Below are 26,300 nucleotides of genomic sequence, written 5' to 3'. Positions count from 1 at the left end.
GCTTTTTTCACATATGACCCTCAAACAAGAAATACTTAAAGGGACACTGTGTAAATGTGTGTAACTGGAGTGCCACGTCCAATTTCGTTGTCACAATGATAATAAAAGTATATTCTACTCTAATATTTGATACCTAGATGTGGCTGTATTGCGTATTACAACTGAAAACGAATGCTAAAAAAAGCAGAAGGAAAAATACAAACTATAGAAACTATAGAAACTCAAAGTGACCATTTTATCGTTTTTTTTTAGGTATCCGTTAGCAGCAGGATGTCAGGCAATCATTTCAGCTCCCTCTGAGTGATTCTCATTGTTACAAGGAATAAAGTTGAAAGTTCATGTATTTTTTTTTGATGATTATTTAAATGAATATTGTTTATCTTTAAAGGGACAGTGTGTGTAGTGCCTCCTGGTGGGACAAAAACTTGGATTTGAATATGAGGTCAAAATACTGTCATACTATCATTTTTATACAAAAAAAAATCATAAATGGAGAAATTCTTATTTCTTTAACATCCCGGCCTTGAAGTGGCCACCATGTTTGTTTGGCATTTTGCTGCTACGTTGTGCTCTAGTTTTCCTTTGCATTGGACAATACAGTGCCAACTGGTGGTCAAGTGGGACACACTGAGGCTTTAGAGTTTTAATATTCGAAAATATTTTACAATATAGATTTGAAATAATTTCAATATTTTGTCGACTCATTTAAGGGACAGTGTGTCATATTTAGCGCCTCCTAGTGGTGAAAAAACTTTACTTCGGTAAAAAAAAAAAAAAAAAAAATACATGAACTATCATACCAATATTCATTTTTACAAAAACCTCATAAGTATCTCTATTACATAACAGAATCCCTACCTAGAAGCCGTCACCATGTTTGTCAGCCCTCTTGCTGCTGCGCTGTGCTCTTGCCACTTATTTTTGTTCAAATGAGAGAATACAGTGCCATCTGGTGGTCAAATGTTACACATTGAGGTTTTAGTGATTTAATATTCTAAAATATATTACAATATGGATTTTAAACTGTTTTCGCCGACTAATTTAAGGGACAGTGTGTCATATTTAGCGCCTCCTAGTGGTGAAAAAAACTTTACTTCGGTAAAAAAAACAAACAAAAAAAAAACATGAACTATCATACCAATATTCATTTTTACAAGAAACTCTTAAGTATCTCTATTTTTTAACTAGAAGCAGTCCCCATGTTTGTCAGCCATTTTGCTGCTGCGCTGTGCTCTTGCCACTGGTTTTTGTTCAAATGAGAGAATACAGTGCCATCTGGTGGTCAAATATTACACTCTGGCGCATTAAGGAAAAATAGCACGTTTTTTTATTTTTATTTGCAAAGATCAAATCCGGCAATCTCCCGCGGCCCGCTAGATGAGTTCTCACAGCACGGGAATGTGCCCCCGGCACACGGGTTGAAAAACACTGATGCTAGCATGAAATCCATTAGGGGCACTAACAAACTGGCGGGATCGGGATCGAAGGAACATAAGTAGGAAGTGTAACAGCACACCAAAGTCATATTAAAGACAGAAAAGGGCATTTCCCACTCAATGGGACGGAGCGTAACGTAGCAGTACGATCCCAAGCGATATCTCTCGTTAGCTATCAAACCTCATACTCCCTATCGATGAATTTAGCCATGGTGGAGAGTTGGATGTTGGTGGTGCCTTCGTAGATGGCGCCTGCGGACCCGAAACCAAAGAAAAAAAAATTGACGCCGTGGTTATTTGTTTGGGGGTCCGGAGCCTTTGAAGAGACGTACGTACCGATTTTACAGTCCCTGTAGTATTTCTCCACGGGGTAATCTTTGGTGAAGCCCACCCCGCCCATCCATTCGATGCATTTGGATGTGGTCAAGGTTGCCACCTGAGGGAGACAAAAACAGGACACATTCAGCAGCATCAAAAACAACACACGGGATATTTTCAGATTTCGGACAAAAATAATAATACGTTCCTACTTCAAAGCGACTTTAAGGACAACCGCAAAACAAATAAATAGGAAATGAAAATAAGTAGAGTGAAAAAGGGGGCAGATGATCAAGTCTGAAGAGTCTAGAGTTAAGGGTGGACAGGGTGGCAGAATTCTGGAGGTCAGGCAAAAATGAGTTCCAGAGCTGAGGGGCAGAGCAACCACTTTACTACACTAAAACTTTTGCAAATTTGTCTGGTATGTGTTTGAGTTTTAGAGGGGTATAAACAGTTTTCAATGTGGACTGTCAGATGAAGCAGAAATGCTTTTAGGTGGATTTTTTTTTCCATCTGTCGGCAGGAGTCAATATTTTAAACAGTTCCAATGGACTTTTGTGAATATAACCCAGACTGTGTTTGCGGGGCAATGAGTTCCAGAGCCGAGGGGCAGAGCGGCCACTTTACTACACTAAAACATTTGCAAATATGTTTGGTTATGTGTATGAGTTTTAGAGGGATACGAACAGTTTCCAACAAGGATCGTCCTGTGAAGCAGAGATGCTTTTAGGTGGATTTTTTTTCAACCGTCAATATTTTAAACAGTTCCGATGGACTTTTGTTGCACGAGTCAAATCTTTACAAGACTTTTGGGTGAGTTATTATTGCTTTGTACTTTTCAAGTATCTTGTTTCAGACCGATTGTGATGTTTTGTCACGGTCCTCCAATCCCAAGAGTCCAAGCTTGATATGGTCGTATTTTAGTGACCGGTGGCATCGTACAGACGCGCATTCGTTTATTTGTTGATCATTTATTTATTGTTTATTTGGTTATCAGGATTGTCTGATGAAGCGGAAATGCTTTTAGGTGGATTTTTTTTCCATCTGTCGGCAGGAGTCAATATTTTACAATAGACTTCTGTGAATTTGTTTATCAAGAGTCCGACGGAACTGAATGAGATTCGGAATGTGACGCGTAAAACGGAGGGATTTGGATAAAAGGGAGGACCTCGGCGGCAAAGTATTTGGCCATGCAGGCCTCCTTGATGAAAGGTCTTCCGGCTTCCTTCAGACGGGCTGCGTTGTAGGTCAGCAGTCGGGCGGCTTCGATTTGCGTGGCCACGTGAGCGATTTGGTGCTGCATGCCCTGAAAAGCAAAAGCGTCCAACCAGAGTCAGTTCTTTCCGACCGCTTGACACCGAGTCTGCCCGATGAGGAGAATTCTGGTCTTTTTCAAAATCCGTATTGGTGTGGTGCTCCATCTTTTTCAGAAGGGGGACAATTTGGAGCAGCCAATTCACCTGAAATGCATGTTTTTGGAATGTGGGAGGAAACCGGAGTGCCCGGAGGAAACCCACGTGAGCGCAGGGAGCACATGCAAACTCCCCACCGGAGGTTCGATCTCGTGACCTAAGAACTGTGCTGCCCACAATGAGAAACCTTTTTCGATCATCTGAAAATTTTGGAAAGGCGGAAAAGAAAGCGTTAGACTTTGAATTTACCTGGAAGTCAAAAATCCGTTTCCCGAACTGCATCCTCTGCCTGGTGTAAGGAACGGTGTGATCGAAGCAGCCTTGCGCCAGCCCCAGCATCTACAACACAAGGTAACTGTCACTTTAAGACTTTTTTCTTTTCGCACACCGTTCAAAAACGTTTTTCTACCTGTGCCGCGATTCCAATCCTGCCTTCATTCAGCATCCCGATAGCGTATTTGTAACCGTGACCAATTTGGCCTAAGATGTTCTTCTCCGGCACCTGAACAACAAAGAGCGACATTTTCAACACTTTTTTTTCCTCACATCGTTTCTCTGTGCCCCTAGATGTCCATTGACATCACGTATGTAAACGTCAAGGCCCGCGAGAAGGTTTTCTATAGCCCATTTTGATTCATAATTGGATGATTCACCAGGAATCGTTGTTTTTTTTTTTCACTTCTCCTTTATGAAATTGTTGTTTTTTTGTTCATATATGTTTGCACAGGAGGTCGACCGGTTATCAGGCACCGATTTTTAGAAATTTAACAGGTATCGGTATCAGAATTTTTATATATTTGACGGGTCGAAAAATGTTTAAAACATGGTTATTTAGGCTCAGATGGAGCCAAGCCTCTCTCTCCCTCACTCAAGTTTGCCATGGCAGAATAATGCTAAAAAGAAATAAATAAATAAATCATCACCTGCGCGATCTCCTGTTCCAGTTTAACAAGGACAATACGAACATCTTTTCTGTTTTCTCTTATCCCCATTGTAAAATGTGAAACTGGAGTGCCACGTCCAATTTCGTTGTCACAATATGTAACAATGACAATAAAGGTAATTTTATTCCATCTGCAAAGACTCGAATTCAGACCTTGACGTTGTCGAAAGTGAGCGGGCAGGTGGAGGAAGCCCTCAGCCCGAGCTTGTTTTCCTTCTTGCCGATCTCCAGGCCTTCCGTTTCGCCGTCCACGATGAAGCAGGTGATGCCTCTGTATCCCTGCGGTGGGCGCGTTTTAAGAAAAAGGGGGGCGCTCGTTTTCGCAAGATACGGGGAGGAGAAGTACTCACGGCTGCCGGATCGGCGTTGGCCATGACCAGGAAGACGCCGGCGTGCTCGGCGTTGCTGATCCACATCTTGGATCCGTTGATGAGGTAATAGTCCTTGTGCTTCTCCGCCCGGGTCTTCAGGGCAAAGGCGTCGCTGCCCGACTCCGCCTCCGACAGGCAAAAGCTGCCGATCTGGGAAGCGGGTGTCATGGGGTCACGGTCTTTGCTACGCCGTTTATCTTTCGAAATCACAGACAACTGAGGGAACCGCCCCTTTATGCCTAGAAAAGGCCGGGGGAACGCCATTGATAGAAATTCAAAGTAGGTCTTGCTAGCCCGTGAAAAGCCAGACCCTCCAAAGTCTCCCGTTCCCCACATCCTCTAGCAGTGTTGATCTTCCCGTATTGCAAGGATGTGTCTTTTAATATCTAGCCATCTCTAAATCGTGTAAAGAGCTACGGGTGGGGAAAATACCCTGCGGCTTATTTAGTGATGCGGCCGATTGATGTCATTTTTCTAACGGCCGCCAGCGGAACTCGAGTACAAAAGGTCTACATGACAAAGTTTCTTTCCGACACTGAAGAAGACGACTTCGCTGGCGTCAGTTCTAAGGAAGAAGATGAGGACGGTTTACCGTGATTTCTACAAGTACGGTATGTTTTTTTAACAGACCCGTTTACTGTGTTGCGAGCGTGTTGCTACCATTAACTGCCCTGTCACAGAGACCATTTGGGATGAAAGTTATATTGTTATCATTAAAGCTTTAAAAACTCTCTCGGTGTACCGTCTTTATTTGTAAATATCAGTGAATATTTCAATTAATATTTCATGTGTTTTGCAGGGATACCATGCAAAACATATGGAATGACTAACTACTAAATAATTCGGTATATCATGTTTTATTATATATGATAATATATCACAAATGAAATATGAGGAAAGGTGTAAGGGCCAAAAGAGCTGGCTTGCCTCACTGAGCTGAGCCGACCGAACCACTTGTCACTTTTGTAGTAGACCTCTAGCGTCCTCTGTTGGTTGGAACTGTAAATAGTTAACATTTTTGTATTTTATCCTTCATTTATAGCACTTAAAAGTTCATGTTTTTAATTCATATTTGATCGTTTTGGATTTTCAGGGAAATCCGGGCCACTTGTCACTTTTGTAGTAGACCTCTAGCGTCCACTGTTGGTCGATTTGAATAACTGCGATACATTATCCCCAACAAAACTAAATATACTAAAGCTAATTCACAAACCCTTAAACTGTTGTGAATGGGAGATTTCCTACCATGTCAGTGGACAACCTGCCGAGATATTTGTCTTTCTGAGCCGCTGTGCCGAGTTGCACGAAGAGCGTGTTGATGAGAGTGTTCTGGATGTCGCACAAAACGGCCACGGAAGCATCCACCTTGGCCAGCTCCTCGATGACCAGGATGGAGGAGAAGAACGAGGATCCGGTGCCGCCATATTCCGCGTCGATCTCGATGCCCATGAGCTACCCGGGGAGGGAGAAAAAGAAGATGAGCGACCGACGAACGACGTTTAAGGACAGGGGTGCCAAACATAGGGCACGCAAACGGACTAAATCCGGCCAATGAGGCTATGTCGAGAGAAGCACAAGAAAAAAATGAAACGCATCGCGCAAACGATGACGTGCAGTTCCATATATGTCCACTAGATATCATCAAAGCAAAACGGCTCGATTCCCTGAAGCATTTGCCGAGTAATTTAGACGAGTGGTTGGTGAATGCATACTTAATAGAGAAAATATTGAATTTTCAACATTTTAAGGACCCCTCAAACTACGAACCCTACCTTTATGGAAACAGCCATCTCAATGGTCTCTTTCATATTTAAAATTGAAGTCTCTGAACTGCTGTTTGAAGGTTTTAACTAGGAATTGGCAAGTGTGGTAAATGGTATCATTCTTATAAGCTGCTAAACGATCCTTTTATCCCCCGTATTTTGGAATATCAGTTAACACACAGATTAAAAAATACAAAATTGAAGGAAATCTAACATAAAAACGGCAAATGTTTAAAAATGCAGGTCAACATTTTCATAAACAATAAATAACAGAAGGAGCTTTAGATTATGAATTCAATCGTTTAAATCATTTGCACTTAAATTAGTGTGTGTGCTATTTGTGTCACTATCCAGTTTGCAAAAGTTTCCCTGAATTTAATAAAATGTAGTAAAAAAAAATGGTTTTCTTTTTTTTCTTCTTCTTTTTTACAAAAGCACAGTTGATAATCACTAGAAGAGATTCAATCTTAGTGAAGGAAAAAAAAACAGAGGGGAAAAAACATCAATAACTATTTTTATAAATGAATCTTAAACCTTGAATCATGGATGGATGGATGGATGGTAGATAGATAGCTAGAAAGAGAGATACATATATATTGATAGACAGAGCTAAATAAATAGAGATGGAGCTAGATAGATATGGATAGATAGCTAGATCTAGAGCGAGAGAGAGAGAGAGATGTCTAGATAGATGTCTAGATAGATGGATTTCTAGATAGATGTCTAGAAATCTAGATAGATAGATGTCTAGATAGATAGATAGATACTTTAACCATCCCCGTATTCATAATCGTAGTTTAATGGTGAGGCTCCTAAAGATCCCCAACACGACAGCAAACGCACACTTTTGATGCCATTCATTTACGAGTGTGGCCCCCGCCTTGTTAGAGTGTTTTTTCTACCGTGCGGCCCCCGAGCTGAAATGAGTTTGACACCCCTGTTTTAGGACAATCCTTGGGAGAAAGTAGCTTCTTACACCCTGTGCAAAGAGAGACTTGATCAGCGAGTCATCCATTCTTGATTCTTCGTCCATCTTGGCCACATGGGGAGCGATACATTCTTGAGCGTACTTTTTCACTGGCAAAGACAAATCCAGATCAGATTTTCCCAATCATATGATTTCAATCCTCACAAGCCGTTTTCATGTGTCGGCTCAAGGTTTCCCGTACCATTTAAAGACCCTGCCGGGGTCTCATAATTGTTTTTTTAAAAGTAAAAGTCCTTTAACTTGCTTTTGGTTCATGTTTTTTTTGGTTAATAGGAGAGTTTTGGTTCACTGAGCAGAGGAAGGAAGGGTTGGCAGCATATTGATCACAGGAATGGTTGAAGAGAGATTGGAATACGGAGGACAAAAAAGACGTTTTTTAAAAAAAGGATCCTTGTTTTGACTCATTTTAATGATAATAATGGCTCCACAATATTGTGCATTGTTTGTCATTGACAGAAGAATCGATATCAGTCCCTCAACACTTTACACTTTGTGATCCTAAATGCCAATATTCAGTAGACTTGTGGTATTTTTGTTTATGTTATACACATTTTATCCATCCATGCATTATCTGCAGGGCTTTTCCTCAGTAGGGTCGCGGGGGTGCTGGAGCTCATCCCAGTCGCAGGGCAGTGGGCAGGGGACACCCTCAACTGCTTGCCAGCCAATCACAGACAACCATTCACTTGCTTATTCCCACCTAGGGACAATTTGGACCGGTCAATGAACCTGACATGCATGTTTTTGGAACCCACTCAAGCACAGGGAGAACACGCAAACTCCACACGAAGGTTCAATCTCATGACTGCAGAACTGTGCCGCGCGCACGCTAACCACTGTGCTACCACGCTGGCTAAACACATTTTAATCGATTTTTTTTTCTCGTTTTTCAATGTTTTTTGTGTTGTTTAGGTCGACATCTGCTATAAGTTGAATTGGAAATAGTTAAAAGTTTTTGTATTCAATTTTTTTTTTATAACACAGAAGAGTTCATATTTCTATTCTTTATGTTGTTGTCGTTTTTAAGGATTCCGTGTTGTATGACATTAAAGTTGCATGGTATGAAAAACTAAAAAAAAAAAACTAAATGAGTTCAAAGTTCACTAGAGCAAAAAAAAAAACTACACGTTGCCGGAAACCCCCTAGACCAGGGTTCCTACCACTTCATGTAGGTTAAATTCAAGACTTTTGAATGCCTTTTGGAATCAAATTTAAGACCAAGTTAACAAAACAAAAAAACAATATTTCGTGCCTCGTACACATTACTTTGCACAGCTTCGAGCAATGGCTCAACTCATTAAATTTGCATTTGGTCCAAAGTAAACATCTCTGTCCGAAATTGAAAATGTGACTGCTCCGAAAGACCCGACTGAAAGCACATCCCCGTTTTGATAGTTTCGTAATTGCGGTCACTTGATGTTACCACAAAAGTAAAAAATCGGTCAAATGTTAAAAAAGAAAACTGCTAAATGTTACAAAATCTTTTGAATTCAAACAAATAGAAATCTTATTACACACTTTTAAGAAAAATTGGATTGAAGACAACTAAGGCCTTTTGAGGGGGAATCATGAATTCAATGCCCTTTAAGACTTTTCAAGGATCTGCGAAAACCCTGCTTTAGACCGTCCACCCACCAGGGTCTCACACATAATAGATACTCACCCGACTCCTTCATCATACTCTCCTCCTCTGAATACGACTGCAGGGGCGGAAAATTCACAATTCCGCCCGTCTCCATGGAGTCCACATTCGGAGCAGACTTGGTGGATCTGGTTCTCCATCCTGTTTGGCATCCGACCCACGAGCGAGTCAGATGTCTGCCGGACTAATAAAAGAGCAAATATTTAATCGTGTTTGGAAAAAATGGTCAAGAAACATACATACTCGTGTATTGCTCAGGAAATTGAATTGAAACAAAAAACAAACCTCATACATCATTAAATTGGCGGAGCTTTGAAACAATATATAAATTGTAGCTTAGAAAAGTGAAGTTGATGCCCTGCTTCTTTTGAATAAAATTTCGGTCTTTTCAGAGTTAAGGCGCAAGAAGATGAGTGACATCCACTCTTTGATCTCAGTGAGGCAGGCCTCCAAATTTCCACAGTTTAGTGTGGCAGATTCCTCCATTGGAAGATAGAGTTGAGTGTCATCTGCATAGCAATGAAAAGTGATATACTTGCAAATAATATCCCCTCATGGAAGCATGTCAATGCTGAAAAGAAGGGGGGCCAAGTATTGAACCCTGCGGAACACTGCAGGTAACATTAAAGGGCTCAGATGTCATTTCACCATATTTAACACAGTGCGTCCTATCCGAGAGGGAGGATCTGAACCATAAGAGGACGGTTACTGAGAGACCGATCCATTTTTCCAACCGTTCTAGTAAGATATGATGGTCCACGGTGTCAAAAGCAGCACTAAGGTCCAGCAGCAGCAAGAGTAATGAAGCGCCATTGCCAGTAGAAGATCATTGGTTACCTTAATCAGGGCTGTCTCAGTAGAGTGGTTAGCCCTGAATCCTGATTGCATAAATTCAAAAAGATTGTTCGCGGATATAAAATCATTCAGCTGCTGTGCCACAACCTTTTCAAGTACTTTAGAAAGAAACGGTAGATTTGACACAGGTCTATAAACACAACAGCCTCATGTTAAGTAAAACAGAAATTTCTTGACAAACAAGTATTTAAATTATTTTAAGCATGTTTATATAATAGTTTGTTAGTGGCTTGTGCAGGCCTTTTGACTATTTTTGTGATTAAAGGGCTATACAAGAAAAAAAACTAGACATGCTATGCTAATACTCTCACTTATTCCATTGTTTGGGGCTAAGGTGGAGGCCAAATCAGAATCCTTGGTCTCACCATCGCCCTCCGCCACAAGGCAAGAGAATTGCTTGCCTCACTCTGCGTCTGCAGATGCTCAGCACAGTAGTACGTTACATTTTAGCTTGCTAATACTATCATTTGTTCGATATTTATAATCAAATTGTCTTTGTCATTGATATCAACGTTGTGAAATGTTTGATACAACGAGATTAGACATGGTACTCCAAGGTAAACATATAATAAAGACTTTAAAGAGAAAAAAAGAGAAAAGACCATCAGGAAAAGGCAGCAAAAATGAATAGTTAATAGTTCATTGTATGAATAGTGCAATAAACACATTTAACAGCAACAAAACTACCAAAATAAATCGTAACACATTTATTTGAAGATTTGTGCACCCGTTTAGGGTGGTGATGGCCCTGGGGAATGAGCTGTCTCTCCCTGTGCCTTTTTCTCTGTGTTTGAGGGCCCTGTAGCGCCTACCAGTGGGCAATATTTCAAAGGAGGGCGGTGGCCAGGCTGGGATGTGTATTTTACAATGTTGATGGCTCCGCTACGGGATTGCAAACCAGAGATTTACAAATTGTCCTTGCCCTCGTGTAGGGGGATGGTGTGATAATAGTCTGTATAGCCCTTTGAGACTTCTTGTGACTAATAAACACGACTAGACTGGGCAGAAAGCAGCCGATGATATTTTGGGCAGTGTTGATTAATCACTGTACGTTTACAACACGTAGGAACACTTTACTTGAATGTATGTGTAATATATTCAATAAAATATCGATATAATATTAATATAATATATCGTTTTGCTTATATAATGTTTTCACAAATCACCTCCCGTTGATCTGTTGTTATGACTAAAAACGAGAACCCTTGTATTAAAATCGCTAACTATTTTTATTTGATATAAGAGTGAATTTTAAACACTATTTAAAGAAAAAAAAACTAAAATAAAAAAAGAAGGGCTGTGTGAATAATTCCGAACGGAAGCTATGTTACTCAACGCCAATGTTAGAAGCTATCGTGCTAAATGTTTTAGCAACCTAGCGGTTGTAAAGGAATTTAGTAGAATGAAATAAAGGACCACAAAAGAGACATTTTCGAATTGAGTCGCAAGAATTCTCGTTTTGGTGATTTACCTTCGACAAAGTCCTCAGCAGCACGGCCGCCATGTTTTCTGTCACAATGTTTACTTCCTCCTGAAGGTTGATGTTGCGTTTACAAACATTAGGTTCTTCTGGAAAATCAGCGATTAAAATGACAAACTTTTAAAACATATTTTACGGTGTTTATGTTTCTTAAAACATATTCACGCAGGTTGTATTGTTTTTGTTATGTCAGAGGTAGAATTGGAGGGTTGGGTCAAAATAACGTTTTGAAAAAAATAACACAATTTCCCATTGTATTTGAACGTACCAGTTGCTAGTTAACCATTATAGATTGGAAACTAACTAGCAGCACTTTTGCGCTAAACTGCTATAATGATCAAAACCGTGTTATTGAAAAATATTTTATTGAAAACTTTTGTAAGTATTTGTGAGATGTGTACAGGTGACATTGATGTGCAAAGATACCAGTGAGTGCAAAAAAATCGCGTGCTAACGTTAGCCGAGTTGCTAACGTGTTCATCGGTGAAAAGTGCACGTTCTGAATTGGACAAACCAGATTTATTTTTCATTCGACGATGTTATTTATGAGATAAAAGTGAAGCATGGAAGAAATTAAGACGGAACCGGTGGATTTCGTGAGAGAATTCCAAGAGTACTTGACGCAGCAAACGCAGCACGTCAACATGATTTCGGGCTCCATTTGTGAGGAAAAGGACCCAGGTATACATTTAGACATTTCACTTACTCTTTAAAATAATTGCGCATTTCCAATAACTATATAGCTAACTAGTACCGTTTATGTCCAACAAACCCCTCGAATTGCATCCATTCTCATTCTCTACCTGAATTCCTTGAAAATGCTTGAATTTCAATGCGTTTTCAAGGTGCTTGAAGTTTCGTTGACGTGTTTTTAAATGCCTGAAGTTTCTGCCATGTTTCTCGATAAATATGCCGCCGACACTGCTCTCTGCTGGCTTCGCTCTGCCATAGCATTTCTTCTCCCCTCGTGATGAACTGCATCCGGCATGAGTTTGTACGACATTGTCCTTTGAAGCGTCGTTGCCCCCTACAGGTCACGCCCGAGACCAACAGGTGCATGTTACATGTAAACAGGGCACTATGGATGTTTATTAAGGGCCATGCAAAAAAAGTAGAGAAGTGTTTCCCAGTGGTAAATTGTAACGGGAAGTAAATGACTTACGACAACACATTTCTTTTAAAGTTAAAGAAGAAATTGGAAAATTGGCCTTAAAAGTCTTTAAAAAGTGGAAGAAGGAAATTAAAAAAGGAACGGAAAAAAAGAAAAATGCAGAAAAAGACAGAAAAGAAAAAGAAAGAATACACACTACAGAGACTCAGTGTCTAAAACATGATTATTTCCCTCACTTTTTTGCCTATTCTTTCACAAAGAAAACAAAAAGGGAAAAACAATTAAAAGAAAAAAAGAAAGAAGAAAAGGTGGAAATAGAAACCAATGAGAGAAAAGAGAAAAATAAAAGATCAAATGCAAAATGAATGAGAAGGGAAAAAAGCCATAAAAAATAGACACGAAGAGAGAGAAAAAAATGATCTTTTCTTTACTATGTTTAGAAATGATTTTGTGTTATTTTTCCATGAAAAAAGAAGTACTGTAATCAAAATAATGTGAAAAAGAAAGAATATTGTTTGACAGCAAGATGCCGAACAATCATGTTAGCGCCCTGTAGGTGAGGATTATCCTACGTCCAATAAATGCCCATATCTCAATGTAAAAATATATATTTTTAAATGTTTACATGACAGTTTATTCATTTATTTAAATCAATAGATTTCTTTCTAATTGCGTTTTTCAACCACCAGGAGGTGCTCAAGACATTCTTTTTGATATATTTTTACATTTTTTATTTCCATGATGATGTTCGGTGTCAGGTCGGGAAGAGCCAAGTGGAATGAATGTTTGGTGAATGGGAGTGTGTTCTTGACTCTAGCCTCCTTCCACTAGGGGGATACACCTTCAGTAAATTAGTATACAGATGATATATACAGTTTTAGGACCAACTTGTTATCATATTTAGCTTAACACAAACACTCCGGGGTACTCATCCGTTTGTGTTTTCCTGTCAGTGGCCCCAAGGAGCGAGCACAAGGGTGCGGACCCCCCGTCGGTGGAGGTGAGCCTGCCCGTAGAAGAGGGTCCGGACGTGCAAATGGAGGGCCTGGAGAGGACCTGTGACGGCAAATACAAGTGCAGCTTCTGCAGCTACGCTAACAAGGGCATGGCTCGCCTGATCGAACACATCCGGATCCATACCGGTTAGACCGCCGCCGTTATCATAAGCTGTCGTTCACCGGTTTACCCCTTGCGACGTTTTCTCTAAAATAAGTGGCGCCCAAAGTTGGGCGTCGCTCCAAAAATATACGCAGGGAGGAGATATGGCAAAAATGGTAACTGGCTTCATTACATTCAAAACACGTTCAAAGTTCCAGACGTTCAACATTGGTCTTTGCAGTGTTCTCAAATAAAGTTAAGATATCTCGTGAAGGTCGTCCGCCCCGGCAACAACGTCATTCCACGACCTTCACCAGATGCCTACATACTTATCATTAATTATTATCCACATTCCACAATACTGTGTATCTTTCTTTGAGAGAATGTCACAGACTTTTGGAGCTATTTAGCACTCTACCATCGATGTTTGTAAAAGACAAGTGAAGGTACCGGGTAGAAAAGTTTGAAAAGACTAGCGGAGGGGTCATGTAACAGGCTGCACACGTTCCAAAATTTTGACTTATAGTTCACTGTTGGCTTCTTAATTAGCAATTTCAAGCCCTGATTTTCGTGAGCTGGCCAGATTTTCATGTGCGCAGAAAAGCTCTGGGCAGTGCGCAATAGCTCAGAGGGAACATTGGTCCCAACCCTGCTTTTTTGTGCCCCTGCAGGCGAGAAGCCCCACCGTTGCCAGCTGTGCCCTTTCGCCTCGGCGTACGAGCGCCACCTGGAGGCTCACATGCGCTCTCACACGGGCGAAAAGCCCTACAAGTGCGAGCTGTGCGCCTTCCGCTGCAGCGACCGCAGCAATCTGTCGCATCACCGCCGCCGCCGCCACAAACAGCCGCCGGCCCGGGCGGCCCGCCCGCCCTTCGCCGGGAAACGAGGTCTGGCCACCCTGCAGAAGCGGAACGGCGCGCTGGGCTTCGGACGCCGCCTCCTGCTCAATTTCGCCCCGCCGCCGCCGCATCACCGCAACCCGGCGGAGCATCGGACGTCCCCGCGCTTCAACGGCCCCTCGGAGCAGCCGGGCGACATTTGCGTCGAGAAGCCGGTCGCCGTACGGGAAGTCGCCGGCGCCCGAAAAAACGAAAACCCGGAACGCGGGGGTCGGGAACCCGGCCCAGTTGGCGACACCAGCGGCCGGGCGGGCACGCCCCTGGACCCCGACGGCGAGGAGGCGCAGCGGTGCCCGCACTGCGACATCCGATTCCCCGACAACATCCTGTTCACCGTCCACATGGGTTGCCACGTTTACGAGCATCCCTTCCGTTGCAACGTCTGTGGACACACCTGCGGCGACAAGTACGATTTTGCCTGCCATTTTGCTCAAGGGCAGCACACAAAGTGAATCGCTCAAAGTTGGGCACTTTCCTTCAACAAAGTACTTCTATGTTTTTCGTCCCGTTTGACGACACTTTGGATGACTTTCTATGCTATGGTTATGGGTTTTAACGCACAAAAATGCCTTTATTCAAGGAATCGACTCCTTGCCCTGAAGAATTCTCGAGCCAGCGTGATGAGGGGGCCCTATCGTGGAGCTAGCTAAGCGGCTAGCGGCGTTATAAGTCTTGGGTACCGTCCGTAATCATGGGAAATGTGAACTCTACTAAATAAGACCGACGAACTGGCTGTGCTGGTGAAAAACATCAAAGTATACATGGAGTGCAGTTTGCGGTCTTTTACAAAACGTGGCTCACGGCTAGCATCCCGGACGCTAACGTGGAGCTACCTGGCTTCAGCGCTGTTAGATACACAAACGCCTGCGGGAAGCGGAGAGGAGGCGGACTCGCTATCTACGTGAACACGAGGTGGTGTCACCCTGGGCACAAAGATTTCCATCGGCTGCAGGGACGTCCAACTTTTGGACTAGCGTGTGACGTCATCCACGCCGCTCTGGCTAAACTACAACACAACACCCTGAGGCCATCCTGTTAATCTGTTCATAAGCAACAAAAGGATACTGCTGGAATTGTGAATTTCCCTACGGGGATGAATAAAGTATCTATCTATCTTATAGTTACTCACTACTTCTTCCACAATGAGTTACAGACTGAATTACTTTGTAGTAAAAGTAACTGGTCACCAGGGAAGGTGACCATTTCTGTTACTTTCAAAAGAAGTTGTTGTGTGGCAAAGAATTTGAACATTCCGAATCCAGTACGAAACATCACGAATTTTACTTTATTTTACATCGACTCTTTTTAAACCCCTGGCTTCCAAGAGGAAGCTGTCAGACCGTCCTGAGAACCTAGGCTTTGCTAGGCAAGCTTCGTACCCTCTGACAATCTCCTGCCCCGTTTTCTCCTGCCTGTTACCTGTTGCCGACCTGTTTCTGGACCCATTCTGTTTTGCTCTTCCGTCCCGGACATCGACCTGTTTTGCCCTGTTTCCTGACTGATCCTTGTTGCCGACCTCTTTTCTGGACTTGTTACCGCCCTTGCTCCCCTATCCTGGCTATCGACCAGTTTTCCCGCCGCCCACGACGATCCTCGCTCGACACGGAAGTGCCCCTTCAGCGTTCCTGCCATCAGCTACCCGTGACCGACGATCATCGGGTCGTGGAAGCAAGCACTGCTCTCTTTCTCAATAAAACTGAGTAAAACGGACGCTATTGGGTCCTGTCTCCGTTTCTGGCTTGTGACTTGCCCACTCAAACCATTCAGAGGTGGACTTAATGGTGTGTTTCGGATGGTTGTTCCGCTGCATGATCCAAGAACACTTGAATTTGAGACACCAACCAGACGTACTCCTTCAGGATCCTCACTAGAATTCATTCTGTCAACCACAGCAAGTCGTCCTGTACCTGAGGCAGCAAAGCAGCCCCAGACCATCACACTGCCACCACCTTGCTTTTCTGTTCATGACTCCACTATAAGTCATGTTTATTTATGACGCCCTTAATCACAAGAAGTCTCAAAAGGCTGCCCGGATCCAAAACCCACTATAGGGGAATCTTCAAGAACCTCTGCATGAGGAAATAAAAAAACATAAAGTTTTTAACGCCCAAAAGGTCCCATTTCAATTTTCTTTGGTCTTCCTGATACTGTCTGTGTTCCAGTGTCTCCTTTCACTGACCTCTAAGCCAGGTGCATTTAAACTGGGACTCTTTTTGTCATTGTTAGTCATTTAGGTTGAGATCAGGAGTCAGTTGGCTGAGCTGAGAAAACAATAGGCCAATATTTTTGCACCACTTTTCAGTTTTTTGTTGTATTTATAAAATAAAATGTTGATATCATTTTGTTTCACTTCTCGATTGTGTCTCATATAAAATTGTTTCTAAGAAAATATTTCCTTTTTTTTCCCCATAAGAAAAACACTGGCTAAAAATGGCCTCCATGGAAGTGTTCCCATTCAAAGAAAAACACCGCTGTCACAAAAGAACACAGTCGTCTCATTTTTGCCAACGAGCATCTTGATTATCCTCAATATTTTTGGAGAAACATTTGGTGAACTGGACTGAATTATCTCTGTCTTTTTTTTTTTATTCTTAATTACCGTATTCCTTTTACATCACTGTTAATTTGTTCAGTCACTGAATTGAACAACAGTAATTTTTAAAAGGATTTGAAGATAAATAGGGTTTAAAAAAAATACCTTTCAATGTAAATACAAACAGATTTTAATACAATAAACGCATTTTTTAACAATGCTCCTGGAATGTTTTCGAGAGGATTTCTTGTCTTTCGCTCTCGAAACGTGCGACTGCCGTCTTCACCGAATGATCCACTTCCTCTTCTTGACTAAAATTCACATTGGAAAGGAGGTCTCGGCGCAGATTGCGGAGGAACTGCGTTTTGGATTGGCCCAGCCGAGCAGCCAAGGACCTCATAAGTGCAGAAGATACGCCCGTTTCTGAAAATGAACAATGGAAAACTTCTGATGAGCTGAAAGCACAAAACTGAAAAAAAACAACAACTATTTACCCCTTACTGCAGTAAACCCTCGTTTATTGCTGAGGTTACGTTCCATAACGTTTGTGAATTTCCCTTCGGGGATGAATAAAGTATCTATGTATCTCTATCTATCATAAAGAAACAGGTGATATCCTCCGAGGAGAAACTAAAGGGTGGCCCGATTATCGGCAGCGATACTTGCTAATTTGACGGATACCGGTTCTGCATTTTAATTATTCAACAAGCCGATTACAAAACTCTCTGTCCCTTCCTCTTACTCTCTGTTTCTTGGTACCCACCCCGCGCCTTCTGATTGGATAAGCGAACGTGGGCGGAGCCTCTGAAGCAGGAACACAATCACGTTAAGCAGCAGCTCGGCTAACTCGTCCCAACATGTTCACATAATGAATAATTAAGAGATAGCATAAAAAGTGTCATTTAAAGAGGCGTGTTCAAAAGGAGACTGATATATTAACGTGTCTAAAATATGCACCTATGTTAACACGCAAGTGTAGTATACCGTGTTCTCTAATTTGATCTTAAATTGCCTTTAAACACTCCACCACTATATCACAAATACACTCTATATCTGTAACAATTAGTACTCAAATAACTTATTAATGATTGCGAATCCTCATTATAAAGCGATTATAAACCCTGCAAACACAACGCGGGACCTATTTACTCACAGCAAGATAGAAGGTAGAAAATCAAGACAGTATTAGCATCCAATCTGACGTTGTCTTTTGTTACCAATTCCAGGCCAAATGGGAAGGATGAGTTCGATCTAGATAGAGCGCTCGTCTTAAGATCGAGAGGTCGCAGGTTCGATTCCCGGCTCCTCCGTGTTATATGTGGAAGTGTCCTTGGGCAGAAGCTGAATCCTTAGCAGGTAGGCACCTTGCATGGCTGACTCCCTATTGGTGTGCGGGTTTGTGTGTGTGAATGGGTAAGTGTGAAGCACATTGTAAAGCACTTTGGGAGGTCTTCTTTGACTTGAAAAGCGCTTAGAAATGCAGTCATATTTTTACTACTGCACTTAAGGGAAAGACGATGAGGCCTGGGTTGCAGAAAATGTAAGCCCTGTATTTCTAGATGACAGCTCCAGAGCAATCATACTGTGGAGAATAGTGCCCGATTGCAACGCAGAATTATGAAATAGCCTATTTTTTCATTATATTATTATAACAATATTGGACAGCCTTTCCTTTTCGTGTAAGTAGAATAAATGACGCTGCCCTACTTACAAACAAGATGGTTTGTAAGTTGAATATGTTCGTAAGTAGCTTCAGTGCTAAATTTTGTATGTTTAAGGCTAGAATAAGATGCCGCTATCGGTTCTAATAGCGTTTAATCCGACCTTTGGCTTTCCCCATGGCCTCGGAGACGAGCCGACGACAGGCCCGGTCGGCCCGGTGAACCACGCTTGCGGCACATCTTTGGCGGTCTGCCTCCTGCAAAGGTAAAACACTAACTTGACTGCTTTTTCGTAGCAAATGCATCGTTTCTCATCTTTCACGAACCTTTTGTTCTCCGTCGTCCTCAACAGGGCCCACGGGGTCACTGAGCGCGAGGGAAACCAACCCCATTACTCTTTGACTGAAAAGGAAAAGCCAGAGTCTTAGAAGTATAGATATTGAATTCAGTGGTCTCCTGGGGAAAATTCACATCCAACGGTTAAACTCTGGATAACAAACATGGCGTCAGAAAAACACTCAAATACAGTCAGTAACGGCTCTGGCGATATCGACACTATGACTGTTGGCGCAGGCTCAGTTTCATCACTGAGCCAAATGAAACGAGCCATTTACGGCTGTAGAATAGGCTTAAACGTATTTCCTCAAAAGTGTGTATTTCTAATCAGATGGTATCATGTTTCTCTGTTTCAAAATGTTGGTACCGCCCCAACAGGCGAAAGGGGCAAAAGAGTGTTTATTTTCTTCTTTGTCTTTATCCAACCCGTTGTGACTTAAATAAAATACAGTGGAGTGGGGAAAGGGCTGCAGAGGGAAGGAACGCTGCCGGAGAGACGAACGCGGGTAAATTCCTCCTCTCCTACTGGCAGTTGTATAAAGTCTAATGCCTGGTGTATTTTTTAGCATTAGCCAACTTTCAAATAGCTCTCCCACATGTAAGAGGTCGATTTAGACCCCACAACGGCTCACGGGCCATAGGTTCCAGAGTCCTGGTGTAGAGTGTGTACAGAAAAGGGCTTAGCATCCATCCCTGTGGAACCCTATTATTAAAAACTATTACTGTCTGCAGTCTCTAGGTGAGGAGGTTGTGGGTGAGGTGGATCAGGTGTAGTTTCTGGAACAGTAGGTGATTTTATAATACGCTAGAGGCCAAGCTAAAATCTACAAATATATGTATAAAAAAAGAAGTTAAGAATGTTGCTCATCTTACATGTCAGACTCGGACAAACGATCCGAGTTGTCCACCGTGATGCTCTTTGCCTCCCACGGATTTCTATCAGGGTTTGGACACTCCATACGCTCCGCCATGTCCTGGATGACCTGGGAAGGAACGGGACGAGTCCGAAGTCTGTTCCGGTTGATGCACGTCTCCAAGTGGCACTCGACGTACACTTGGCAAAAGCCCAGTGAATCTGCAACAGAGGCGGTGTGCAGAGGTGAAGTACATATTTGAAGGAAATATAATAGGTGATCTTTGTAGGCCCAACACTGTAACACTTGCACTTTTCGGAGCAGCCCGTGAAATATGCCCCAGAACTATGCACAAAGAGCAGAGAAGTTTTGGCAGGAGAGGGAGAAGCCATTTATTAATGTTCATCAGTGTCCAAAACAGAGTTCTCATTCGTCTAAGAGACAATCAGCGCTCTTATACCCTCCGGAACAAAAACATCACGTCAGAAATATAACATGTTGCTTAGTGCGTTCGCTCGGAATGACGCACTTGTTTTTCTCAAAGTGCATGCTTCCAGGAATTGACGATGGTTTTTCTCAGAATGTTTTCGTCCTCTTTCGATTCTCTGAAGTTACACCGATTTCCAACAAAATCGTTGGAGTCCGCCTGACCTAGCCAAATTCCTGTCAGCTTGCAAGCTGTTCCAGACCAAGGATGACATTTAAACTCGGGAGAAACAAGCCTGGAATTTCCTGTCTTAAACAAATGTGTCCTCAATATGTCAAGCGCCGACTCCATTAAAAAACACTTAGCTAGAGCGCTACATCCCATTTTTTGCAAATAGGATAAAAAAAAAAGACTTACATTTCCTAGCCAACTGGAAGACCTGATATCTCATACTCGGGTAGTAAAAGTTGTCATCCAGCAGGAACAAAATAGGCGCCGCGTCGGCACGTGAAGGAGTCGGGGGATCTCGAGGGCAGGGATCCCAAACGACGCCATCGATACCACTCATGCCAGGAAACGTGTCGGGCGTTTCCCTTTTCTCCAGGAAATCCTCGATGCGCCGCAAAACCGCGTTACGGTGACGCTTCCAATCGGTGCGCTGTAAAAAGTGAACAAAAATGCAAAGGAAATCAGTGCGGCAGTCGTTCAGTCGTTCGATGCCAAAGACGGATTTTCACGAGATTTACATTCAGGGTGTATTGTGTTATTCACGGCCGAGTACAATCACTTCTCAAGGACTTTCAAGGCCTATTATACAATTTCTCCAGTACCAATGTGTAAACTTAACCACTACATGGCGACATTGTTAGCATTTGTAAGCGGTTTACCCAAAATGTAAGCACTTTTCCAATCTTGAAAACACAACATTAATCTTCAAGCATTTTCAAGGATTTCAAGCACACGTACTGTAAGGTTTTAACACATTCTAAACAGTAATCTGACTCGGAAGACACTTCACGTGTCTTGTCTAACCCCTTACAGTTGGAGCATGTCCAGAAGTGGGAGAAATTATTGAGCCAAGCGCCGAATATAGTCCACATATTCATTTATTTTGCCGAATCAAAAAGTTGAACGAATCAGGTCTCTGCCTGTGCCAATTTTACAATCGTGTGCAGAAAAGACGACAAGGTTTCAGGGTCTTTCCATGTGATAATCCATGCTGATGAAATGTTCACGCCCCATGACCAAGCCTCTGGCCGATTGGTCCGCGGTCGTCGATGCAAATTTCCCAACCATGATTCGAAGAATGGGAGGAGGGGTGATAGGTTATCACCCTCCCGAGAGAATGTTACTGGGCACATACTTCACTACTCCAGGCGAGTTGATAAGTCATTTTTATCTGCACAGAATGGAAGAAAAGGCACATTCCAAGGCAAAGCACGATTCACAATACCCCTCTGAAGAGTTTCACTCAAGGCTGAGGTCAAACTTAGGACAAGTATTTTTGAGTATAAGTGGGATAAAACAGTGTATAAAATAGTATGTAACTTTAGTACGAACCCAGCAGCTTCCAAAAAGTTGGTGACCCCCGATAGAGAATAAGACTACCATTACAACATCCCCTGATCTGAAACCTACATGAAGGAAAGGAAAAACTCAAAACCTCAGGAGGAAATGAAAACACATTGAAAAGGACTGCACATAAGGTAAACTAGGGATATGGTTGAATGTTGGTTACTCAGCGGAAGAAAGCAAATATACTTAACAATCGCGTGCTTTTTCGAAAGGATGAAATTGATCAATATCATTCTCAAACCGATGCCTCACATTCAGTTCGATTGCACAACTGTGGAATTCAGTGTCAACAAACAAGAGTAGTAAAATGCTGAAAAGAGGGGAAAAGGATCAATTTGACTCCTTAACTGTAGGTGGCAATCCTGCTCTGCTCTCCCTGATTTCTTATTCCTGTTCCGTCAACCGATGCTGTCCTAATTGCGTTTAAATGGGACCACATCTCTTTTCATGTGATTTTGTCGTTTTTTTTTCTTCCTTTTTTGGTTTTGTAATAATGGTTCCTCGAGCAGCAAGGCGGCGCAGTGGTTAGCGCGTGTGCGGTACAGTTCTGAGGTCGTGAGATCGAACCTCCTGTGCAGAGTTTACATGTTCTTCCAGTGCTTGCGTGGGTTTCCTCCGGGCACTCTGGTTTCATCCCACATTCCAAAAACATGCATGTCAGGTGAATTATTTGTGCCCTACGACTGGCTGGCAACCAGTTGGGGGTGTCCCCTGCCCACTGCCTGAAGATAGCTGGGATGGGCTCCAGCACCCCCACGACCCTACTGAGGATAAGCGGCGCAGACAATGGATGGGTGGATGGTTTATAAGAAAGTTAGTGAGTAGAGAAACACGTACTAATAACCCGATTTTCTAGGTTGCATGTTTCACCTTTGGTATAACATCGAAAAATCAATGTAAAACACACGAAAGAAGATAATATTTGAAGGATTTTACCGCATCTGGCGACGTCGCCTCGTCCTCTTCTTCCCGGTTTAAAAACGCTCGATCTGGAATTAACTCATCGTAATGCAAAACAGTGCTTCTCCAGCCCCGCTGCCTCGCGGTGATGCAGACGCGGCGAGAAAGCGAAGACTTCCCCGCTGCCGGTAAGCCGCACAGGACGCACAAACAAGCCATGCAACCGCCAAGTAGATGTTTACGACTGGACCGCGGCCATGTTTGTTTACACTCTTCGGGTTACTTCCGTGTTGTGACGTCAGAAAGACACACTTCCAGTTGCTGAACCTACTATTTCCGGTAGAATTTTGTTTTTCGTAATCAGATTTTTTTTTTATTATTGCATGCACAATTAGAGATAGCGTCCGATATGGTAATTGAAAAAAAAACCCAATACGGGGTTAACAACTTTCAACTTTAGAAATAGAAAGAAAAATGTAATAAAAATACAAATTAAGACACGTTTAAATCAATACATGGGGGAGAAATAAATTAACTGACAACGTTATGAAAAACAGCTTTACACTTTTGATGTTTTTTTTCTTTTGTGGATGAAAAAAATGATGTACATAAGATACGATTTATTGAATGTTCGTTATTATTGTCCTTTAAAATGAGTCTAAATGTTATATGATCCCTTGTCAAGTTGGTAAAAAGTGGAGATGTACATTCTGCAAGAACTCTCGTATAATAATTAGATACATCGGGATGGTCGGTGGTTCCTGTAAAAGATGGACGGAGTCCTCTTTAAACCCAACATGAACTTGTTTATTTACAGAACACGATCTAGCGTCTTTGCTAGTTTACAAACATGTCTCCAGATACCACGCGGTCTCCCTGTGTGTACCGTAATAACGCGTCTGCCGCGCAGGCACAATCAATTACCATACATGACAGTTCCCGTTTCCATTTTGCAAAACGAGGAGATATTATCTCCAAGTTTAAAACGTGTTTGATAAATCATTTGATGGATGGATATTTTTCATCATTTTAAACCGTGTTCCTTTTAACTTTAGGGGCTCAAGGTCATTTAAAATAAAATAAAGTTCTCAATCTAGTTTTCAGTGTCATCGCATTTATAACAAATTTCATTTTTGTTTTATTTTCTATGAAATGTCACTTTTGTTAAGCATTGTCTTATGAGGTTATGTGGTCCTGGTCTAGTGTACTAATTGTGATTGTGGTTGTTCTTTATGATTTTTGCAATCCGTAGATGGAATAAGAGCTTGCTCTGTCCACTCCACGCATCGGCCCGGTATTGCAGTACTTCGGGGAACGTTCCATTCGCAATGATCGCAGCAAGGCTTTAGGGCTAGGACCTTAGCTTGAGAGTAAGTGTCCCAGGTCCTAGGCTTTGTAGCGTATTATGAACTGACCGATAACGGATAATGGATAATGAATAACGAAGATAGAACAATAACCCTTAAAAACCCCAAACCCCCATGAGGTTATTATTACATCTACAGAAATGTATCCCCTGTATAAAAAGTGGAGGTATATCGGTAATGGTCGAATTCCAAAACACTCAATACGTCACGGCACTCTGGCAGCCCGCTTACTAGCGTGCCTACGTGGCGGCCATATTGGACGGGTCAATGTCCCCGTTGAGGCAATGGATGTACATTGAAAATAAATCATAACTTCGTTTTACAACCTATTTTCAGACATTTTTTGTCAACATAAACTGTGCTGTTATTACAGAAAAGTAATCAAAAATATACATGAATGGAAAAAGTCCTAAAAATAGAACGTTTTTTTAAAACGAATTTATGAAAAGTTACATAGAACTCCATTAAAATGTTATTTTTTCATGAAACTCATTGAAAAAACGATTTAAAACTTTAAGTAAGTGTTAAGAGGATATTTTAAGACCATTTTTCTAAACAATGTATTTTTAATTTGCAAAATAAAAACACAAAGGAGGTTATTCATCTTGTTTCGATATCTACTGAAGTGACTGTATGCAGTACGCTCATGTTGGACAGTTAGTAAAAAGCGCCACTAGAGGATGTCCTTGCACCGTCTAGTGTTTTCGGGCTTATCTCTTATCTTATTGTCAAAATATTTTGCAATGGAAGGCATTTTAGTTGTATTGTGGACATCATTATAGAGTGTTTGTATTCTCGATTGCTCCTTTTTTGGTTTGACTCTTAACTTTTGCTATGAATCAGTTGCTCAGTAAAAATATCTTCTATAGTGTTAAACGTTTTTTTACATTGTATTGTTTGCATCATAAATCATTTATTTATGACTACATTTTAAAATATTGAGCAATAGAAAGTATTATAGTTGTCATGCCAGCATTGTTGTACAGTATGTGTTTTAAAAACCGCTGCTTTTTTAGTTTGACTGTCTTGGCTTTAAGGAACAACTAAAAAAGGAAAAAAAAATCGAGAATGGATCACACAAGAGGTTATTAGTGTCTTATCTGTCGAAGAACTTTCTGGGACATAACAATCTGGCCGACCAAACCTCGTAAACCAACCTTGCTTTTGCACCTAAAATGAAGAAATAGCAGTTTTTACGCCAAACACATACAATTACAGTATATGAATGAACAAATGGAATATTCCCAATGGCTTTAAATAATGAAAAAATAGGTTGTTCCAGCTTTCCGTGACTCTATGCTACGTCGTTGAGTGCATCCACAGGCAGCACAATGAGCTGCATAAGCTAACCAAATCAAAACCCTAGTGGCCCGAAGTGAAAAAGTAGTGGCCCCTGAATCTAATAGCAAGTTGGACCACCTTTGGCAGCTGTAACAGAAATCAAACGTTTCCGATCATTGGTAATGAGTCTTTCACGACGCTGTGGAGGAATTTAAGCCCACTCTTCTTTACAAAAGTGTTTCAAATCTGACATATTGGACGGTTTTCTAGCACAAACTGCCCAAAATGGGCCACCTTTGGCAGCCGTAACAGAAATCAAACGTTTCTGATCATTGGGAATGAATCTTTCACGACGCTGTGGAGGAATTTAGGCCCACTCTTCTTTACAAAAGTGTTTGAAATCTGACATATTGGAGGCTTTACTAGCACGAACTGCCCAAAATGGGCCACCTTTGGCAGCTGTAACAGAAATCAAATGTTTACGATCATTGGGGAAGAGTCTTTCACGACGCTGTGGAGGAATTTTGGGCCACTCTTCTTTGCAAAAATGTTTCATAACTGACATATTGGAGGGTTTTCTAACAAAAAGCTGCGTTTCTAAGATCAACACAGCATTTGAATAGAATTTAAATCCAGACATTGACTTTGCCATTACTGAACCTTAATTTTTTGGGGAGCCTGAGGTGGACTTGCTGGTGTGTTTCAGATCATTGTCCTTCTGCATGATCCAAAATCGCTTAAGTTTGAGGATGATGGCAGGATGTTGTCTTTCAGGATCTTCTGGTAAACACCAGAATGCATGATTCTGTCCACTAAACCAAGTTGTCCTGGTCCTGAGGCAGCAAAACAACTCAGACCATGACATTGCCACCACCATGCTTTACAGTTGGCATCCTGCACTTTTTGTCAAATGCTATCTTGATGCACACCTTCCAAAAATTTAAAATTTTTTAGTCATTGGTCCACAGAGTGTTTCTCCAAAAGTCCAGCTCAACTTGCAGTGTAAACGTTTGATTTCCGATATCGCTGCCAAAGGTTTTTGTGCCTTAA

General features: G+C 41.9%; 3 protein-coding genes across 3 annotated transcripts; 1 reads left to right on the top strand and 2 right to left on the bottom strand.

The window, feature by feature from the left end:
• Nucleotides 1-1,304: 1,304 nt before the first annotated feature.
• Nucleotides 1,305-11,297, bottom strand: acadsb (acyl-CoA dehydrogenase short/branched chain). Its single transcript, XM_088323497.1, has 11 exons — nt 11,200-11,297; nt 8,895-9,057; nt 7,220-7,320; nt 5,726-5,932; nt 4,460-4,630; nt 4,263-4,388; nt 3,576-3,668; nt 3,416-3,505; nt 2,923-3,060; nt 1,773-1,872; nt 1,305-1,688 (listed from the first exon to the last, which is right to left on the bottom strand). The coding sequence occupies exons 1-11, from the start codon at nt 11,230-11,232 to the stop codon at nt 1,612-1,614; spliced, it is 1,299 nt and encodes a 432-aa protein (XP_088179623.1). The 5' UTR covers nt 11,233-11,297; the 3' UTR covers nt 1,305-1,611.
• A 173-nt stretch (nt 11,298-11,470) lies between these two features.
• Nucleotides 11,471-17,035, top strand: LOC148347869 (zinc finger protein Pegasus-like). The gene is made up of 3 exons (XM_088323499.1): nt 11,471-11,889; nt 13,273-13,461; nt 14,089-17,035. Exons 1-3 carry the CDS (start codon nt 11,772-11,774, stop codon nt 14,766-14,768), a joined length of 987 nt encoding a protein of 328 aa, XP_088179625.1. The 5' UTR covers nt 11,471-11,771; the 3' UTR covers nt 14,769-17,035.
• On the bottom strand, nt 17,024-22,886 carry pstk (phosphoseryl-tRNA kinase). The gene is made up of 6 exons (XM_088323498.1): nt 22,639-22,886; nt 20,545-20,785; nt 19,720-19,921; nt 18,837-18,912; nt 18,674-18,767; nt 17,024-17,272 (listed from the first exon to the last, which is right to left on the bottom strand). Exons 1-6 carry the CDS (start codon nt 22,819-22,821, stop codon nt 17,061-17,063), a joined length of 1,008 nt encoding a protein of 335 aa, XP_088179624.1. The 5' UTR covers nt 22,822-22,886; the 3' UTR covers nt 17,024-17,060.
• Nucleotides 22,887-26,300: the final 3,414 nt, after the last annotated feature.

This window comes from Urocampus carinirostris, chromosome 19 (genome assembly GCF_059441175.1).
Source record: "Urocampus carinirostris isolate Australia breed hairy pipefish chromosome 19, RoL_Ucar_1.0, whole genome shotgun sequence".
Classification (NCBI taxonomy): Eukaryota; Metazoa; Chordata; class Actinopteri; order Syngnathiformes; family Syngnathidae; genus Urocampus; species Urocampus carinirostris.
This window is presented reverse-complemented; position numbering and strand designations above follow the sequence as displayed.

Coding starts and splice junctions, on each gene's coding strand:
- LOC148347869 (XM_088323499.1), top strand. CDS start 11,772: ATGGAAGAAATTAAGACGGAACCGGTGGATTTCGTGAGAGAATTCCAA. Junction 11,890..13,272: donor TTGTGAGGAAAAGGACCCAG/GTATACATTTAG, acceptor TTTTCCTGTCAG/TGGCCCCAAGGAGCGAGCAC. Junction 13,462..14,088: donor ACACATCCGGATCCATACCG/GTTAGACCGCCG, acceptor GTGCCCCTGCAG/GCGAGAAGCCCCACCGTTGC.
- acadsb (XM_088323497.1), bottom strand. CDS start 11,232: ATGGCGGCCGTGCTGCTGAGGACTTTGTCGAAG. Junction 1,873..2,922: donor CCAAATACTTTGCCGCCGAG/GTCCTCCCTTTT, acceptor TGTCTCCCTCAG/GTGGCAACCTTGACCACATC. Junction 1,689..1,772: donor CTACAGGGACTGTAAAATCG/GTACGTACGTCT, acceptor TCGGGTCCGCAG/GCGCCATCTACGAAGGCACC.
- pstk (XM_088323498.1), bottom strand. CDS start 22,821: ATGGCTTGTTTGTGCGTCCTGTGCGGCTTACCGGCAGCGGGGAAGTCT. Junction 20,786..22,638: donor AGGCGACGTCGCCAGATGCG/GTAAAATCCTTC, acceptor CACTTTTTACAG/CGCACCGATTGGAAGCGTCA. Junction 17,273..18,673: donor GGCCATGGGGAAAGCCAAAG/GTCGGATTAAAC, acceptor GTTCATTTTCAG/AAACGGGCGTATCTTCTGCA.